General features: G+C 51.7%; 8 protein-coding genes across 8 annotated transcripts; 4 read left to right on the top strand and 4 right to left on the bottom strand.

Annotated features, from left to right (window-relative positions):
• The first annotated feature begins 28 nt into the window (after window positions 1–28).
• On the top strand, window positions 29–1,789 carry PSV08DRAFT_198052 (uncharacterized protein). Its single transcript, XM_014219812.2, has 2 exons — window positions 29–437; window positions 487–1,789. The coding sequence occupies exons 1-2, from the start codon at window positions 123–125 to the stop codon at window positions 1,612–1,614; spliced, it is 1,443 nt and encodes a 480-aa protein (XP_014075287.1). The 5' UTR covers window positions 29–122; the 3' UTR covers window positions 1,615–1,789.
• A 163-nt stretch (window positions 1,790–1,952) lies between these two features.
• Window positions 1,953–6,419, bottom strand: PSV08DRAFT_198051 (uncharacterized protein; the record flags this gene model as incomplete). Its single annotated transcript, XM_066092011.1, has 5 exons — window positions 1,953–3,098; window positions 3,149–4,939; window positions 4,990–5,999; window positions 6,054–6,080; window positions 6,180–6,419. The coding sequence occupies 5 exons, from the start codon at window positions 6,417–6,419 to the stop codon at window positions 2,162–2,164; spliced, it is 4,005 nt and encodes a 1,334-aa protein (XP_065949655.1). The 3' UTR covers window positions 1,953–2,161.
• A 207-nt stretch (window positions 6,420–6,626) lies between these two features.
• PSV08DRAFT_386880 (uncharacterized protein) lies at window positions 6,627–8,204 on the top strand. Its single transcript, XM_014219814.2, has one exon. The coding sequence runs from the start codon at window positions 6,694–6,696 to the stop codon at window positions 8,092–8,094; it is 1,401 nt and encodes a 466-aa protein (XP_014075289.1). The 5' UTR covers window positions 6,627–6,693; the 3' UTR covers window positions 8,095–8,204.
• Window positions 8,205–8,315: 111 nt separating this feature from the next.
• Window positions 8,316–9,645, bottom strand: PSV08DRAFT_369376 (uncharacterized protein; the record flags this gene model as incomplete). Its single annotated transcript, XM_014219815.1, has 4 exons — window positions 8,316–9,238; window positions 9,301–9,363; window positions 9,418–9,467; window positions 9,521–9,645. The coding sequence occupies 4 exons, from the start codon at window positions 9,643–9,645 to the stop codon at window positions 8,316–8,318; spliced, it is 1,161 nt and encodes a 386-aa protein (XP_014075290.1).
• A 158-nt stretch (window positions 9,646–9,803) lies between these two features.
• On the top strand, window positions 9,804–11,290 carry PSV08DRAFT_360346 (uncharacterized protein). Its single transcript, XM_014219816.2, has 2 exons — window positions 9,804–10,178; window positions 10,230–11,290. Exons 1-2 carry the CDS (start codon window positions 9,905–9,907, stop codon window positions 11,105–11,107), a joined length of 1,152 nt encoding a protein of 383 aa, XP_014075291.1. The 5' UTR covers window positions 9,804–9,904; the 3' UTR covers window positions 11,108–11,290.
• PSV08DRAFT_360345 (Gaa1-like protein) lies at window positions 11,283–13,568 on the bottom strand. The gene is made up of 3 exons (XM_014219817.2): window positions 13,500–13,568; window positions 13,198–13,447; window positions 11,283–13,146 (listed from the first exon to the last, which is right to left on the bottom strand). Exons 1-3 carry the CDS (start codon window positions 13,510–13,512, stop codon window positions 11,406–11,408), a joined length of 2,004 nt encoding a protein of 667 aa, XP_014075292.1. The 5' UTR covers window positions 13,513–13,568; the 3' UTR covers window positions 11,283–11,405.
• Window positions 13,569–13,717: 149 nt separating this feature from the next.
• PSV08DRAFT_198037 (uncharacterized protein) lies at window positions 13,718–15,179 on the top strand. Its single transcript, XM_014219818.1, has 5 exons — window positions 13,718–13,934; window positions 14,157–14,294; window positions 14,347–14,428; window positions 14,481–14,546; window positions 14,595–15,179. The coding sequence occupies exons 1-5, from the start codon at window positions 13,754–13,756 to the stop codon at window positions 14,914–14,916; spliced, it is 789 nt and encodes a 262-aa protein (XP_014075293.1). The 5' UTR covers window positions 13,718–13,753; the 3' UTR covers window positions 14,917–15,179.
• Window positions 15,180–17,221: 2,042 nt separating this feature from the next.
• PSV08DRAFT_32184 (uncharacterized protein) lies at window positions 17,222–18,137 on the bottom strand. The gene has a single exon (XM_014219819.2). The coding sequence runs from the start codon at window positions 18,123–18,125 to the stop codon at window positions 17,373–17,375; it is 753 nt and encodes a 250-aa protein (XP_014075294.1). The 5' UTR covers window positions 18,126–18,137; the 3' UTR covers window positions 17,222–17,372.
• Between the last annotated feature and the right edge of the window lie 124 nt (window positions 18,138–18,261).

The raw sequence follows: 18,261 nt of genomic DNA, 5'->3' as shown, positions 1-18,261 counted from the left end.
CTTCCAGTTGGCTGGGTTTTTCTTCTGTCAAATTATTTTGACTTCACTTGCAGGTTACGGGGAGTGTATAAAAAGGTCACATTTGCTACTACTGGAACTGTGGGATACCAGAAGCCACTGTAATGGGAATGATGCTGTTAAAAAGAGCTCAATCGAAACAATGGCGTACTATTGACTCGCTGCCTTCGGAGCTAATGAAACAAATAGTTTCGTATCTCGCTCCAACATGTGTTGAAGACATGAAGCCAGGATGTAAACTAGACCTCCAAAATGCCAACCTGGCGCATTCATGTCTGAGAGAATGGGCGACAGAACACCTATTCAGGGATATGACACTGACACATGTCTTGCCAGGAGCATCGTGCAGTCTAGAGATCTTTGCAATCACAAAGCAAAATGCCCACCTACTTGATTTTGTAACGCATATTGTTGTCCAGGTACAAGCAACCTGACCGGATCAGAAAAGAAGTCCACTGACTAACACAGGTTCCGCCAGCTATACGAAGGGATGATTTCAATATTCCAGAATTTTATGGTCCTGCAACGCCGACTATACAACGTCTATATCCAGAGTGTGTTAATTCACCTACTTTCGAGTTCACGGACGAGAAAAGAGAGTACTGCCTAAGATACCATGAAGCAATGGTAGAACCATTCATCCAAGGCTGGCGCTGGCCTGCGCTCGTAAACTGCGCTGAAAGCAGTTTCGCCCGAATATTCGGTTACTTCAAAAACCTCACATCTATCTCTGTCGCATGCTGCGAGCGAGTAGACCACCTTCAGCCAACCTGCACCGGCACCTTCATCCAGCAAACCGGCAAATCCGCCATCGAGCAAGAAAATCACCGCTTCGTAGAAGACCGAACAGTAAATCTCGCCTGGGCCAGTGCCATCATCGTTCGAAAAGCTCCACCACACGTCCACACCCTTCGACTCTCCCTAGCGAATATAGACAGCTACTACAAAACCAACACCGTCAATTCGACCCTCAGAAAAGGCTACGGCTACCCCGAGAGCAATTTTCCCAACCTAGCCAACCTCACACGCCTCACTCTCAGCGTCCGCGGCATACCCGGTACCCACGGCCACCCCTCACACGTGCGCATCGCCGCCAAATTCCACGCAGGCTGGTTCTGGAAGCTCATAATCAGCAAAATGTTGCAGCTCCAACACTTGGAGTTGGTCGACGACTATGACACATCACCTGACACGTGCTTCTCGGGTCTAGAATATACAAATCACACTGCGTCGATTCTGCCCTTGCTCCTCCCGTATCTCGAGCTCAACCAGCTCAAAGTGCTAGGGCTGCGTGGCTTTGCGCTGCAGAAACACGATTTGGCAAATTCACTTACGGGGCCGTGGCCGAGTCTGGAGCGAATAGTGCTGAGTGAGATTCGGCTTATGGATGGGTCAGACGAGGATTATGCGGATGCGGAGCATATGGAAGGGCTCACGTGGTTGGAGATTTGTCAGGAGTTTGTGGAGAAACGGCCTGGTGTGATACTGGAGCTTGAGAGGCCGTATTCCACGTGTTTTGCGCTTGATGCAGTGGTTGTGGAGGAGAGGTTTGTCGAGGAGTTGGGGGGTATAGATGGTGTGGTTGTAACTCTTTGACAATAGGAGTTTTTCGAACGCAGACTGATTGGGTGGTGTTACTAACAATAGTGGGTGATTCCACCCTCATTCTGTCGGTGGCACGATATTTCCATTTCTCTATCACTCATCTCACACTATACAAGTAAATAGACTAAAATCTCTCTGTACATTTATCAACATGTCAAATATTTCGCACCCTTTTCCTTTATTGATTCAAATCATACGTGAAATGCGAAGCTCGATATTCCGTATGTGCAATGGCGACAAATGTACTTGGAAGTATTGCTCATAGGGAGAAAAACATTTTAATAGACCAAGCACATTCCTAGTTGCAGAAGAGGAAGTCAAAACAGAGGCAGATACAGCAATTTGGCATAGCTGATATTACAAAAACATTTATTACCACACCGCGTCATTCCCTCATTCTTTGCATACACATACACACCACTGGGTATATCAGACAACTTATCCTAAACTCAGGTCCATAATCTGCATAAAACTACTACCTCGTATATACACCTACCTCTTCCTTCCCTTCTCCCATCCAACACATTTCACACTCTTATTACTCTGTACCCACAACCTCCCTTTCCCTGCAAACGACACACCCCCTACCCACCGCCTTCTTGATAACATGCGCATGTGCCACCTTTGCACCCACACTGCGTGTCCATCTACCGCCGCTCTCTTGGGCATCGTTTGCAAGCTGCTGCTGTAGTCCCGCCGCAACGCTTGCGCTTGCATTTGTCTTTGGCAGGAGACATGCGAGGTGGAAGACGTGACCGCATGCGAAGCCGACGAGTGTGTCGCGGGAGGGTGGTAATGGGGTGGTTCCGTCAGTGATGGCGGATTCTTCTTCAACTGTGGGGAGAGTAAATGGACAGTGGCAACCGACGCAGTGGCCTGGCGGAGCGTCGCCTTCTGGTGGGCCAGGTGGAGTAGGATCAATGGCTGGTGCATTGGCTGTGTTTACGGCTTTTGTTGATTTGTCTGCTTTGGCAGTGAGCTTGGCGGCAGTCGCGGGATCCATTCCTTTGGTTTCGATATCGATTTGCCCCTTGACGTGGTGATGCCTTGCCTGTTTTCCGGAGAATCCACCGTCACAGGGTATAACTTCAAATTTAACACCGCGTTTCTGGCCAGAGCGTAATGTATCCATACCGGCTGCTACTTCTCCACGTAACACTCTTGCAACGCCTTCGGAGATGGAATATTGAATCTCATACTCGCGAACCATACGGCCGATACCGTCTCGCAGGCCTTCTATCTCGAGACCTTCAGGAATGCGGCGTACGAGTTTGATTGGGTCAATTGCCGTGCCGACTTCTTCGAGAAGACCGCGGATAAAATGCGGCTTGTCCATGGAGTATTCCAGCAGATCGTTCCAGAGGTCGGGGTCGTCCTGTTCCTTGGCGAAAGAGATGGCAAAGCTAACATCGGAGAGCTTCTCAATGATGAGGTACAGAGCACGCTTCGTTTGACCCGTTTTGGAGAGGATATGTCTGGTTGGGGTTAGCAGCCGATCATGTCAGTGATAACCGCGAATACTTACACAAGTTCTGGAATATACTCTCTCCTCTCGCATTCTGCAGTAGCCTTGCTCAGATCGTAGCTCTGGGATTTGCGGAGGTACTCCATCAGCAGCGGTCGGTCATACTCTGCAAATAGCTCGACCATAAGGTCTGCAAACTCCTCAGCAACAAGCTTGCCATCGGCTACCAAACGATCTTCAGCTACTCGTTCTTTAGCTGTCTTAGCAGTGCGTTCATGCATCTCCGGCTTCCAAAGCTTCCGCAAATAGAAGTGTAAAAAGGGTCTGAACGACGGTCCCTTGGCCTGCAGTTGACTCTCGACATCACTTGCTGGAATGCTGCCTCGGCAACCCTCCTCGACAAGGACATTAATGGCTTCCGCCGATGCCTCTTCCAACTCCTCCAGCTTTGTTGACGCTGACTTCATCAACTCTTTGGAGACACCCATCATGATGAATCCAGGGATATCATCACGGACAGCTTCCACAAGATGGAAGTCGCGAATCAGAGTCATGGCCGCTTCTGAATTCTGCAGGCGGATATAGCAGCGCAGTGCCTCTCTCTGCCGACCACTTGCCAGGAACAACTTCGCCAAGCCATCTTGCAATATTCGCCAATCTCTTCCTTGCACATCTCCTTCGATAGACTCCTCAGTAACATCGCCAGCAGAGAGTTTGCTCTTGATAGCCTCGATGACACTATTAATGTCAAATAGATCAGGATCCCAATCTTCAAGCAGATGCTTGAAGCGTACGCGGTCATGAATGATGTAGTGCCCAAGAATTACTTCGTATACCATGGAAGGTAGTGGCGGTTGTATCGGTTTCTTAGGGACGTACGGCGAAATCTCGTTGAAATGGTTCGTTTGGGCAAATTTCCACACCCAGTGTTCCCATCGCGCGGAAGTCCCAAGTACACGTCCCGCCACCTTGCCTGCTTGTTTCCAGTCGCCCGCACTGACGAGTTGCTGTACCCATAAATCTCCAATTTTGCGCTTCTCTTTCTCTACCGCCGAGTTCTGATTGGCCCTGGTGGCAGATAATGTTGTTTGAGAATCGTCATCAGCGAAGAACTCGTGTAAGCTTCCTTGTTTGTTTACTGGTGTACCAGTATCAGAGGCGTCTGATGGGATCTGTACGATTGACGAGATAATCTCAGGGTGATCCTCTAGCAGCTCCCATGCATCTTTGTAGTTTTCATGTTCCAACTCCCATTGGAAATGATCCGAAAGCTCTCGCTTAACTGCCAATACACAGTCATATGGACTTTGTATGAAAACCTTTAGACCCGCGCTGGCAGCATTTGGATGTACCGGTTGCTGGCGCTTGGTAGGTGTTGAACCAGAAATATTCCCAACACTGGCCGAAGACATGGATGGCGCTCTCGATGGTGGTTTGTCGGAGCCGATTTGAAGATTCATGACACTGGCTCCAGAACTAAATATACGTGCTGCGCTCGCGCCAACATCCCATATCCCTCCGCCGATAGCCTCCAGTGCGCTTCTTTGCGCAGGAGTCATCGTCTTCGGATGTGGGACGTATAGAGTGCCCAAGTGGTAATCAGCCGCTGAAAGGCTTTCATATCTGCTGACGGTTAAAGAGTCGACTTCAACCTCATCAGAGGTCGCAGCATCTATGAGTTTGAGTTCTGGAGAGAGACCGTTTGTGCGACGCTGTCTTCCTCCACGGGGAGTGGTATCCGGGCCAGATACGGGGTTATCGTCGTCATCGCGCGTTCGGTATGCAAGAACAAGAAGTAAAGAAGGGGTATAAAGCGAAATGCCAGAAACAATACAGTCGTCGAAATGAATGCTAAAAGGGCGTTAGGAATGTATGGATGTCAATGTGTAAGGGCAGCATACCAGCGGATGACATCGGCGGTTCCAACCGATCTCTCACCCACATTGCGGCCAACACCAGCTCCTCCAGGGCGCACGTGAACGATCCAAGCGGTATCTCCCCATCCTATGATGAGTTTCTCCATGTTCTTCTTGTTCCCTTCCTTGGCAGGTTGGGAAGATCGGTTGTGCGGCAGTGTAGCATCGGCCTTATCTACAAGGTGGTGTCCATTCATACTCATGATAGCATCGTCATCGGACTCGAGCGACTGGTCGTCAATCCATTCGATTCGCGGTTTCCATACGCTGGCCATGTCTTGCCATACGCGGCGGTTTGGTTTTTCGATGATGCCGATTCTCTTCCAGGCATCGTCTGAATCTGCGCTGTCCAGGTGCAAGTCCGTTCGCATGAGGCGCACGCCATGTTCGTTTGCCCAGGCCAAAAACTTGCCGGACAGAGACCACTTAATGGCAGTGATGGTACCTTCACCCGAATGCAAAATGGTGTCCCTGCCTCCATGTCCACCGAGGCCTATTGCGCCGAGCCACCCATGTGCAGCCTGCGATGCCGCGCTGGTGTTGGCGTTGGATCGCACACCTATGGGTCCACCAACGGTGTGGATCAACTCACCAGCCAGTCCACCAGACAAATACGAGCGATCATTTTTGTAGTCGGGCGAGAGGGCTACGGCTTGCACTGGACGGCCGAAATTGCGCAACGTAACATCCTTTGGGTCAACGAGCGAAGACACACAGACATGTCCGTCTATGGACGAGGAAGCAATGTATATCTGGTTTGAGGGCGTGGGCGGGACTTGGGCTTGGCGGGGTGCGCGAGGAGACGACGTGTTACCGGCTGGTGAGTCGGTTCGTCGAGAGGAAGCATTTGCCTGGTCGGCAGACCTCAGGTCCGAGGCGGAGGGCACAAAGGGCTGGGAAGCAAGTAGCGGCGATACAGAGAGAGCGGTGACCGAGGCGGCAGGGTGGGCATTGTAGGTGCGCAGGATGTTGAAGGTAGGTAAGTTCAACGCGTGCTATTTGGGTCAGCATGACGGCGCAACAAGGGCCGGGCGAGGACAGAGACTTACAATGTTTCCATTGTGGGTGCCTATAATCTACGTAGACATACAGTGTTAGCACATGGCCCGCAAGATGCAATGCAATCCACACATGTTCGGTGCATGCACTGGGGAAAGCTGGAGCTATGACCGTACCATCTTGTCTCCAGCGACCATAAAGGTGGCTGTCGCGTCGCCATTGCGGTATATGGGGCCCAAGTCTCTGGTGAGGCGACTGTACTTGAGCTTGGGTTCCTCGTCAACATCGTCGTCGGCCGTGTCATCGTCGTCTTCATCGTCGTCCGAGTCCGGCTCGATGGTCTGCTGGGGCTTCTGCAGGCGAGAGTCGTCGCGCGCCTTGGGCAGCGGAGCGTCGTCGATGTTTTCCGCCGCCATGCTGGCGACATGAGCTGCGACAGGCGGACAAGAGGCGTAGAGGACGCTCCGGGCGCGCCGAGTGTGGAGAGATGCGAGGTTGACAATGGCCCTGTCGATCTGAGCCTATGATGCTGGCCAAGCCGATTCCCGCGGACTTGCAAGGGTCTATGCTTCTCCTCCGCACTGCTCCACCCACCTTTCTGCCGGGTACATTTATGTCGACGTGGGATGCTGAGTCTTGTCTGGGCGCTGACCTGCTGCAAGCCATGTCCGACACGCTCTTGCGCTGGCCATGACGAGCATCCGACCCTGCCACTTCCAGAGCCTGACACGATGTCTTGCTCCCACTGCCCGTCTGCCACGTAAATACCGGCCCATGCTGCAATTCTTGCCCATTTCCGCAAAAAGGCCGTTCGCTTCGACAATACCATGTAGCAAAAGGATAGATGCTGCACAAAAGAGCGAGGACGCATCAAGCAAAGAGGAATTACCCAAAGAATACCAGGACAAACCAGACCGGAAGACCAGTCGAAAAAATGCCGGAAAAACTTCGTCGCTGCGCAGTGTGGCAGTCGAAGCACAGCGGTCACGGGCTTTTGTAAAATCCAGAGGAAGGACGCGCTTCATCGATCCAGATGCCCAGACCAAGACTGTGACTGCTTACTGTGCTGCAGAGACATACGACATCTCTGCCGCCGCCCGTCTCGTCAAGGCTCAAGGTTACGACATCGACCCCTTCCAGACGGGCCTGTATCCCCAGGTCATCCACGTACAGACTTCCGACCGCCCTTCTGAGGTTAAGGACTTCCAGCAAGGCGACATCTTCATCTTCCCATCCGGCACAGTCGTAACATGGAACGTCCGCGAACGAGAGGCTTTGAGACTCGTCAACCAAGTGCTCCCCGCCGCAGCTGAAGGATCGCATCTTGACATGCTTGAAACAGAAGACCTCGAATACCTCGAAGACCCCAGCAAAGAAACCAGTGAAGTCGTGGGCGACACCATTGTCTTGGGCACAAAAGCGGAACTCCCCTCTGACAACGCCTCTCCATCAGGAGCAGACGAGCTCGACCAACAGCGCCACGAAGTCGACACCATCCTCGCCAAAATCGCCTTTTCCTCTGGCCTCGCCCGCAGCACCAAGCTCGCCGTCCTCGAAACCCTCTTGTCAGCATACCAGCACTCAACCCGCGACATCCCCACCATGCTCGCCTCATCCAAGACCTTCTCCCCTCGTCGCAGTGCCCCCTTCACCCGCTCCTTCATTCTGCGCAAGACAGGCGAGCTCCTCTCTCTGCGCGCCCAGCTAAATCTCTACTCTGAACTAACCGACTCCATGCCTGACATTTTCTGGGACTCGCGGCACGAGCTGGGTCTAGGCGAGTACTACGACCAAGTCGGCCGCGCCCTCGACGTCGGCGTCCGCATCAAAGTGCTCAACGAGAAAATCGGGTTTGCCCAGGAAATCGCCAGTGTCCTGCGCGAGCAACTGAGCGAAAAACACGGTTTGCGACTCGAATGGGCTATTATCGCTCTCATCGCTGTAGAAGTTGCGCTAGAGTTTTATCGCCATTGGAAGGAAAGCACAGAGAGAGATGATCCCGATAGCACCGAAGCGTTGCTGAGAAAGTACCTCGAAAACTTGGCAAAAGATGAGAGGACAGAGTCTACGCCGCAGCGGGAACAAGCGTAGTAGTGATTTTGCCAAAGAAATAAATGAACAGATAAACAAACAAAGCATAAGATACCCCACTCAAATCAACACTGATTATCCATTTCATTTTGGCTTTTTGACAAATTTCCATTGCACACAACATGAGAGAGAGAGAAAAAAGACGTCTTTGGCTTCTACCGAACCGACCGACCACAGAGCAATGCATAGGCTCAAATATTTACAAAGCAAAGCTTGCCCCACTATTGGTCGTCAATGACGTGCAGATACTTCTTCTCCTCCCGCTTCTCCTTCTCGCTCATCGGCGGCAGATCGTAGTAACTCGAGCTTCGGTAGCCCTTGAGGTACTCGAACGTCATGCTCTTGAGCTCCACCGGCTCAATTTCCAGGTCCTTGAACGTCTTGGCACTCTTGTCAATCTCCTGGTCGATAAACTCGCGCTCAACCTCGTCTGCAGAGTGGATGGGCCACCAGAGCAACTTGTTTGCATAATGCGCAATGGGCTTGAGAATCTGCTTGGGCACGTTGATGTGGCGGCGCGGCTTCATCGCCTCCTTCTCTACGAGCTCGTTCATCTCGGCCATCGAGTACTCGGTAGGGCCGTACAGTTCGTACGTCTCGGCAGCGGTTGTGTCGTCGTGAAGCATGCGCTCAAGAGCCATGCCAACATCGATGACGTGAACCGGACGGAGACGCTCCTGTAGGTTGTTTGAGGTGATGATGTTGGTGGGAGAAGCAAGACGGTGAAGAAGACGATCCTCGAAACCAAACATGGGTGCGGGTCGGACAATGGTCGTCTCTGGGTAGATGGACCGGGCTACCTGCTCACCCCTGGCCTTGGTGCGGTAGAACTCCGATGGCGAGTCGAGGCGGGCACTGTGCGAAGAGACATGAACAAATCGGTCAATGTCGTATTTGGCGACGGCATCCGCGATACGTTCTGTTCCGTGAACATGCACATCCTCGAGCTCGAAGTTCTTGGTGGGGTAGTCACGGCCAATAAGGTTGTAGACAATGTCAGAGTGTCGCACGCTCTCTTCAATCGACGCAGTGTTTCGGAGGTCCATTTCCAGGAAGATGACCCTGCCCAGATCTCCAGCAACCTTCAGATGGCGCTTTGCCATTTCCTCTCGGAAAGGCACTATCACCGTGCATCCTGAACGAGCTGTTCCTTCTAGTTAGCGCGACATGGCTCCTCGATTTCCGTCTTCAGGCATCATGGCATACCCAGTCTGTTCACAATGTATCGTCCAAGGAAGCCAGTGGCTCCAAAGACAGTCGCGGTGTATCCTGAATGTGTGTGAGCGAGTCGTCTAGAATTGCGTCTTCAGGACCGCAGCGCACCTCCGAGCGAGGACCGTCCACCGGAAACAGTCAGAATAGGCTTGCCAGTCCTACACATGTATTAGCGTTTCGTATGCGCGTAGAACAGAGGGGCATATCGCACCTAGTGATCCTGACATCCGAGTTGAGTTGTTGCCGGCAAACTGAGGTGGAGAAGCTGGCTACGCGCTTGGAGGGCAATTGAGCCGACAGCGCCACTGGCGACCGAGCGCAGCGGAGTGGCAGCATGGTTGCGGCGTTCAATGGCTGCTAAGATGTCGAATAGAACGGCTTACGAAGTAGCTGGGATGAAGGGACGTCGGTGGTGATGGGGCTTGGCGCTATGCGCTAATCATAGCTTCCGCCGCAACGCCATCAGAGCATCGGCATCCCGCACTCAAACATACACGCCGCTCTTGTGCTCCACCTCAACACCAACACCGCCACTGCCTTTTGATCAGTCAGCCACAGCCTCTCCCTACCACATTATTGTAGACTGTTCATAATCATGGCTATGGATACAGATGCCATCCCGAACCTTCTGGGCGACGCGCGGGACGAGGCACCAGAGGAGCTACAGGAGTACTTCATCGCCTTTGAGGACTTTTGGGAGCGGAAGCTATGGCACGAACTGACAGATAAGCTTATTGAGTTCTTCGATCATCCCGGGAGTGCAAAACAGCGGATACCCTTCTTTGAGAACTTCATCAAGACATTCGCCAACAAGATCAACCAGCTCAAGCTCGTCACCTTGGGTTTGAATGCTGCATCACAATACCAGGGTAGGCAGAAACAGTCCAGGACCAATGAATTGCCAGTGCTGACTTGAGCAGATGACAAGGAGCGCCTCGCATTTGTCAACGAACTGGCAAAGAGCGTCAACAAGCCAGCCTCACAAGACGCCTACGTATACGCCACAGTCGCTGCTGCCAGCATACAGCTACGGTTACGGGACGAGGAGGGTGCGAAGAAGAAGCTCGATGAGTGCGAGCAGATAATCGACCAGTTCGACTCAGTGGAGACTGTTGTCCATGCCTCGTTCTACCGTGCAAGCGCTGAGTACTACAAGTCGAAGCATGAGTTCGCCGCATACTACAAGAACGCATTACTTTTCCTTGCCTGTGTCGACCTCAACGATCTCGAACTCCGCGAGCGCCAGTCCCGCGCATACGATCTCAGCATTGCCGCGCTTGTCTCCGACTCCATCTACAACTTTGGAGAGTTGCTGCTGCATCCTATCCTCGACTCACTGGTCAACACCCCACATGCATGGCTGCGCGATCTTTTGTTCGCCTTCAACCGGGGCGACCTAATGGCCTACGATGTCCTCTCGAACAACATTACAAAGGTTCCGCTTCTCAAGGAGCACCAGACCTTCCTCTACCAGAAGATCTCTCTCTCCGCCCTTACGGAGACGGTCTTCCGCCGCCCACCACACGACCGCGCTATGACCTTCTCCGAGATCTCTCAAGAGACCAAGGTACAGCCTAACGAGATTGAGCATTTGATCATGAAGGCACTGAGCTTGGGCTTGTTGAAGGGTCAGATTGACCAGGTAGCGGAGATTGCGCGCATCAACTGGGTACAACCAAAGGTGCTAGACATGAAGCAGATTGAGGGTATGAGGACACGGCTTAAGGAGTGGGATGCCAGCGTCAACCAGCTAGGCAACTGGATCGAGGGTGTGGGCAAAGACGTCTGGGCTGCTTGAGTGGGGCTTGACCATAGCTGGCCACATCCATCTTAGATCTTACTGGAAAAGAAGGGGACAGTCTCCAGTCCGCTGAGGCATGACACCTCATAACTGCAAAGGAGACTCACACTATGTAATCATAGATAATCGGCGTCATAGTCTGACACGATTGACGAATGAAAGGACTCATCATGACACGAATACTGTATCTTTTGTTGGCTTGACCATATTTGTGATGATATCTCTAGACCTTCTCGGTCACAGCGTACTATACAAATACCTCTTCTACCTTTTAAGCCTCCCAACATACACAGTTCTAATAATCCCACATACCCGTTCCCACAACAACTGCACCCACCAACCACGCGGGGAACCAAACCAACCAAAACACAACCTGCGTCCACATGCCCCAAACATGCCACCCAATCGCACTCTGCACTAGGACCTCCATCAAATCCGCACCGAGGACCCTGGTCCCCGTCTGGACAATCAAACAAGGGTTCAACAGCGCAAGAACCAGCAGCTGTGCACCTGTAGCCCCATTATGCGCGCTCTTGCGCACAAAACTAAGCGGCACACACGCCACACCGACAATAACGCTGAGCGAGAAATTCAGCGTCGCAAGCGCAGCGAGGAACATTCCTAGCAGCAAGAGTGAAAAGCATTGCAGAAGACACAGGGCCTGGGTGTTTAGGATATCGGGAGCGGACCAGGAGACAAGGAAAGTGGCGCCTATGGGGAGCAGAGTGGTGATGTTGCAGGCTGTGATGAAGAGGCCGGGGAGGTGGTCTGCATCCCAGTTGCTGAAGAGGTAGAGGGGAACGAGGCCGACTGCGTGGGCGATGAGGACGAGGATGAGAGGGAGGAGGAGATGGCGTTCCGTTACTTTTGTTGCAGCGACGGGGACGACAGCGACTGAGTCGTCTTTTTCGATGAGTTTTGTGGCGGGCTCTTCTTTCTTAGAATCTTCCTTCTGGGATTCTTTACTCTTAGAGTCTTCCTTCTTGGAACTTTCTGACTTGGGTTCTTCCTTCTTAGGTTCTTCCGTTCCAGAGGCGTCTTTTTCAGCCGATCCCGACTTGGAACCAGCTGGTCCAGGCTTCGTAGCTTTGGGCTTCGTAGCTGCGGGGTTTTCAAGAGTCTCTGAAATCCGCCCACTCTTGACCCAGAGTGCCATTGCGGCAATGCTAAAATTGATAGCAATCATCATGGCAGATGGCAGGTATGTGCCGATGCTAACGAACCGCTTATCCTGCAACAGGAGGTAGAAGAAGAAACTCTGGTGGAAATGCTCAAGGAGGTTGTTCAAGCTTCGGAACAGCGATTCAATCGTCTTTCCAAGCGACATCTCGTCATGCCAGCCGTTTCCGACTGTCACCAGTGTAATGGCATCGACATGGTACGGAATGAATGAGGAGTGAGGTCCCGTTGCGTGGCCGAGACCCTGTGAAAGCATGCCTCGAAGCATAGTCTGCAGACGCTCCTTGTAGGAATCGCCGTGGTTCCACATGCGTTGAATAACACAACCAATGCCCAGTTGACCAGACGCAATCTGAACCGCAGTGTTGATCAAATCGAGATTCGGAAGCTGGCCGTTGATCCCATCGTACACGACATGCAGCTTATCATAGCGGTGACCCCATGGACCGGCGGGATAGTCAACCGCAACAGCACCCTGCAATGCCCCGCTCTTGATCTTCAAACTCTCTACGTATCGCTTGTCGTGCCCTTCGTGGTACGCATCGACCCAGGCCTGAGATCCAATCGTGCTATCTCCAGTAACAAGGAAGATAATGTCCTTGCTCCATAGGCTCCAGCGCTTGAAGTAACGTGCCAGTGTGAGAACCAATGCGACGCCCGAGTTGTTCATCTCGCCTTCCATATTTGTCCAGGCTCCGATCAATACAATGGCTTCGGTAGCGTCGGCGCGGGGACCTTGGAGTATGGCATAGACATTTTCGTTTGCGATAGTGCGGTTCGAGACAGTATAGTTGTAGTGCTGGGTCGCAACCTTGAGGTTTTGTTCGCGGAAGATAGCCTCGAGCTTCTGGGATCGTCTGTGATACAGTCAGCTTCTTTGGCCTGTTTTTGGGGACTAATTGACCTACTCTGCCGCCGGGCTGTCTTTCAAGGCGTGGACCTCATGGCGATAGGCGCGGAAGACGTTGTGCTCACTGCCAGTAAAGTACGTATGTACCTGTCCCGGAAGCAGCGCATTCTCCGATATGTATGTCCTTCGCGAGTACTCGTTCAGCGGAAGTACCAGCAGCCATCCTATGCCGATAATGACGAGGAGAGCAGAAAGATAGGGTGGTATCTTTAGCAGGCGTTTGTCTTGCCGGAGCGCCAGTAGTGATGCTTGACTTGTTAGCAATGACCCCTCTTGTCTGATACGAATCGCCGCGCTTACAAAGCAATGCCATGGTGGCGCCTTGATCTGCACCTCGTGTGAGAAAGCAGGAGAAAGGATAGGAGTCGTGTCCTCCTGTCGGCCCAGCATTCCAAGGCAATCCGTCTGGGAAGGTGGTCCAGTCGAGCGCGGCGGGAGGATCACACTAGTGCAACGCGGGCCTGGACCCTAGTCTCGTACTTATCTTGTGTCCGCTCGTCTTCCCGCGCAGTAAGCAGCAGTAGCATTAGCAGCAGCAACAACGCGCTCCGATCATGCCTGCACCTTCGCTGCCTCAGTTCAACCCCGCGCGCATACGGTCCTATATCCTGCGCCTGCCCTTCTGCACAAAGGTCGTCGTCGCCGCCATTGTCGGATTATGGATCGCTACCATTCCATTTCCCTGGATTCGGGACGTTGGGCGCTTGGAACCTGCCAAGATGGACTTTACGCAGAGTATGTGCTTTTCTCGATTTCCGGGCAGAGGATATGTAGGGCTTGGTCGCTTGCACTTTGGCGACGGGTTGCGGCGCTTCCGGAAGCCCGTCCGTTGCGTTGGAGAACTAGGAACTCGTATTGTCCATGTGCGACTATTCATCCGAATATACAAGAGTTGTAATCTGGCGCAGTCCATCTGAAGATTATTTTGGATGTAATGCTAATAGAGTATGTGTATAGTGCACCGACTTAACCTGTTTCCCGTCTTACACTGGAACTTCATCCATATGATCTTCAACCTCTTCGCAGTCACGCCACTAATTGAGCGCTTCGAGTCGGAATACGGAACACTCGTTACATTGGCACTGTTCACTGGGCGTAAGAAGACTAGTCATGGTACAATCGGGCATTGACGCTGACCATGTGGCAGCTTTTGGAACCATACCCGGAGGCGTATACACACTGTTAGAGAAGTTCGTTCTAAGGAGCAACACCGCCGTCATGGGTGCGAGGTATGTAAACCAGTTTGTCCCGAGGCCAGAGTATGGTACTGACATAATACAGTGTATGGGTATTCCTCCTACTCTCCGCCGAAGTAATGAAGACACAAAAGACAAATCCCTTCTTCAGGTGCCTTCCCCTCCAGTCTCCCACCTCTCACCCGCTAAACCATGGCAGTGTCGGACCTTACAAGATCCCCACCTGGACAACACCCCTCATCCTCATCGTCATAACCAGCATCCTCGTCCCCTACGTCAGCCTGGTTGGCCACCTCTGTGGCGCAGGTCTCGGTTACCTATGGGCAACGGGCTACATTAAGTTCCTCGTCCCGCACGAGAAAATCCTCCGGTGGATCGAAACAAAACTCAACTTATTAGGACGACTCCCGCATTACGTCAGTGTGGATCAAAAGACGTATGGCCGGTACGGTGTCCTCCCTACAACAGGCATCCCCTTGGGTCCCAGGAGTCCAGACGTGGGACAACGTCTCGGTCCATAGTTCTAACTATGGGTCAAAGTATACATTCTGGGTCTGGACCTGGAACTAGACCAGCTTATTGGCGTTTTCTTTTTTCTCAGTTGCATCAAGTATGGAGTTTTTATTTATACAACTCAGAGTGGCGCAAAAAAGGTCTTTTCTCGTAAACGCAGCATGTTACTGTGTGTGATCCAGCCTTCTTCTCTTTTGCATACACTTATGTAGTCAATGTGTTATGGTATAATTTGTAATACCTCTAAACGCAACTTTAATTTTTCTCTCCATGAATTCTTGCCGCTTGACTTGAAATCTGCAGATCATAATGCTAGCTCCAAGCAACCCCTCTTCTTGCAAGCTCTTTCTTTTTTGCCCCACCTACACAACCGCCGTACAGCTGTCCAGGTGATTCGTCGTTTATTGTCATTTTGACTACATTTATAATTATTTACTTTGAAAATATGCTCATCTATCCTCCCCAACTCAAGCATAGCTTGAATCGTCTCGTTGGTGTAGTTGGTTATCACGTGGGTCTCATATCCTTCACAATATGACTACTAGTCTCTAGTAGATATCCCAAGGCCGCCAGTTCGAGTCTGGCACGGGACAACAGTGATTGTTTTTTTGTTGCCAGGTTACACTCACTACCTGTCATCCACTCAAACTTGCTTCGCGGCTTGCTGTAGGGTAAACATGGTGACATGATTCTACATTTTTGCCAGTGTGGAAAAATATGAGTTGGTGCAGTGCAAATATTTTCCTTCAAATTTCTAACGCATGTTTTTTTTAAAGAATATTCTCACTATGTCACCATTTTCCAAAACTGCAACTTTCGGGAGGTGTGCAAGTTGGCAACATCGACCATGTTGAACCCCGCAGATGTGAACTACTCAAAGGGGAAACTTTGCACTGGGGGCTGTAGATTGCAGCACTATCAGAGGGGCAGAAGGAAATTGAGGGGCAGCAGCAAAACGGACATGGCGGGGTGTGTGGGTTTTTTTGTTTGGGGAGGGGGGTGACATAGAGGGGTAAGTTAAGGTAAAACAGGGCAGGGCGAGAGCGGAACAAGGGTGGAAGGGGGGCGTGCGGCAACTCTACGTAATGGGTTATTTTTTAGGCTTCTGGGAATGCTTGTATTTATGGTTTAGTAGGGGTATATTGGCAAGGCGGTATGGACTTTTGGATTTTCGGGGAGTTGGTTGGAGGGATGTGGGGGTGCTTGGGGAAAAGTGGTACGAGGGTTGGGGCTTGTGCATTCTTCTTTTACAGCAATAAGAGTTGACAAAGACGGAAGAGATTATGGATGGGTTTAAGCGGATTGAGCAATGTGTTTTTTTTTGCTTGGGTTGAGAGGAGAGGATGGTAGAGATGGAGTTGTAAAGTAACGGGTTACACTCGTGGACTCGGGTTCACCAATGTAAAGCATAAGCGCCACGAATAAAGGTTCTTCGTAGACGTATTGTTGCGATATCATATATGTGTAGAATTATTCTGTGAGGGTAGAAGATAAAGTCTTAGACAATAATCTTGAGTGCATAGTTGCGCAGTGTAGGTGCACACCTGACACTCGATGAACTGCGCACCTCCAACGCACCTCTGCACAAGAGAGACGCATGCAGTCCTTCTTGGTCAAGTTTTTGCGCGCAAGACACATCAGGTGTGCATCCGACAGCTCTTGCAGTCTCGATAGCTGGTTTGACGTTTGCTTTGCTCATAATGCATTATCCAACTGAACAGTGAAACGTAAATATGGCAGCAAGGATGATAGTCGAGATCAAGACTGAACGACATGACTTGCATATTGTACGCATATATAGATAAACACTAAGAAGTACACCATTTGTTGCTGCTAAGAATCGAACTGAAGATTTCAGGCTGAAGATCTAAAGTGCTGTCCCCTCTTACTACTACATGGACAATAGTCTCGTCCTTCGCCTACAGCTGGCCAAAACATATTTGACTCAATAACTGCAGTAAAAAATGTGTGGCACATCGAAGACGTAAGCTACAGCCAGTCAAATCATGTCTGTGAACTCTGGTCATGTTGTCCATTTCTTCTTCACTGGTCTGGCTATGTCGAAGTTGCTGTTTTCGAAGTCTCCAGCATATCCGGTACATCGAACTACGACCGGGGTTTCCGTGGTAATTCGTGTTGACAATCCGAGATAGTTTGAACATGAGTTACATTCCCGAAAGGCATGTATGGTCTGCTTACATATGAGCAGATCCCAAAGACCAGACAGTTAACTTCATGTGTGGGTTCGGCTTCAAACCGCTCGACAAATGCGCTGCTACACGTGCTGTATTCGCATCCAGTCCGAGGCTGGACAAATACAACAGCGCGTTTCTCCATGATGGGAATGTAATACCATAAGCATAACCGACGGCAAAGAAGCTAGAAAATCCGAAGCAGCTCTGGAAGCCGGGCGGTCCTATCCACCAAGATCCTCAAGGCAAAGATGAATCTGTAGCAACCATCTTCAAGCCCACTTCAAACACCTCGTAGCCTCATGCGCATCCTTGCACTCCAACCCACAAACCCTCGCACCACATTTCCGACACTTGATCTGCCCCCAATAGCCACAATTATCGCAAAACTGCCTCTGCGGCGGTGCCTCAGCAGGAGGTGCCGCAACATGGCTTGCAGCATATGAAAGCGGCGGCGCAGCCAGCAAAGCCTCCATCTCTTCAGGATTAAGCGGCAGCGGCATCGCGCGATCGATAGAAAGCAGCGCGTCGTCATCGTCTGCATTTGTGTCATCGAGGCGAGACGGCGTCTGCGCTATAGCCGGGGTCGCGGGCACTGGCTCGATGGGTGTCGCAGGTATGGAGGCGTATGTACTTTGTTTCCTTGAGGGCTGAGCTCGCGATGCGGTTGTCACGAGGCCTAGTTGCGCTTCTTCGTCGTCGAGCCAATGCTTGATCTGGCGCTGGTACTGTATGATTCTGCGAGCATTCTGTGTCTTAGGCACGCCTGGTTTGCCAGGAATAGCAATGGTTTGCTTGGGATCGTTGTCGCGTTCTAGCTCTGCTATGCGTCGTGCTATGGCGGTCTGCTGGCGTGCTGAGAGTTCATTTTCGCCACGTTGACCGCCGGGTGTTGCTGCTGCGGCGCGCTTCTTGTTCTTTGGGTTGATGGCGACTTTGGAGGGGTCGTAGCCGGTATCCACGACGTACGTCCATCCGGGCGCGACGGTGGTGGCCGAGTTTGGGAGTACTTCGACGTACGGCATCGTGGACGGTGGGGTGGGCAAAGTGACGTTGCAGCGAGTTGGGACAGGTTACTGGGTGGGAGTTCATCACATGCCAATGCGCCGGAGCCCACATCGTGTCCGTACCTGCATATACAACCATGTGGGGTACATACAC

This window comes from Bipolaris maydis (assembly GCF_028858645.1).
Source record: "Bipolaris maydis strain C4 unplaced genomic scaffold PSV08scaffold_3, whole genome shotgun sequence".
NCBI classification, from domain to species: domain Eukaryota; kingdom Fungi; phylum Ascomycota; class Dothideomycetes; order Pleosporales; family Pleosporaceae; genus Bipolaris; species Bipolaris maydis.
The sequence above is the reverse complement of the archived record's forward strand: the minus strand, read 5'-3'. Positions and strand labels throughout refer to the sequence as shown.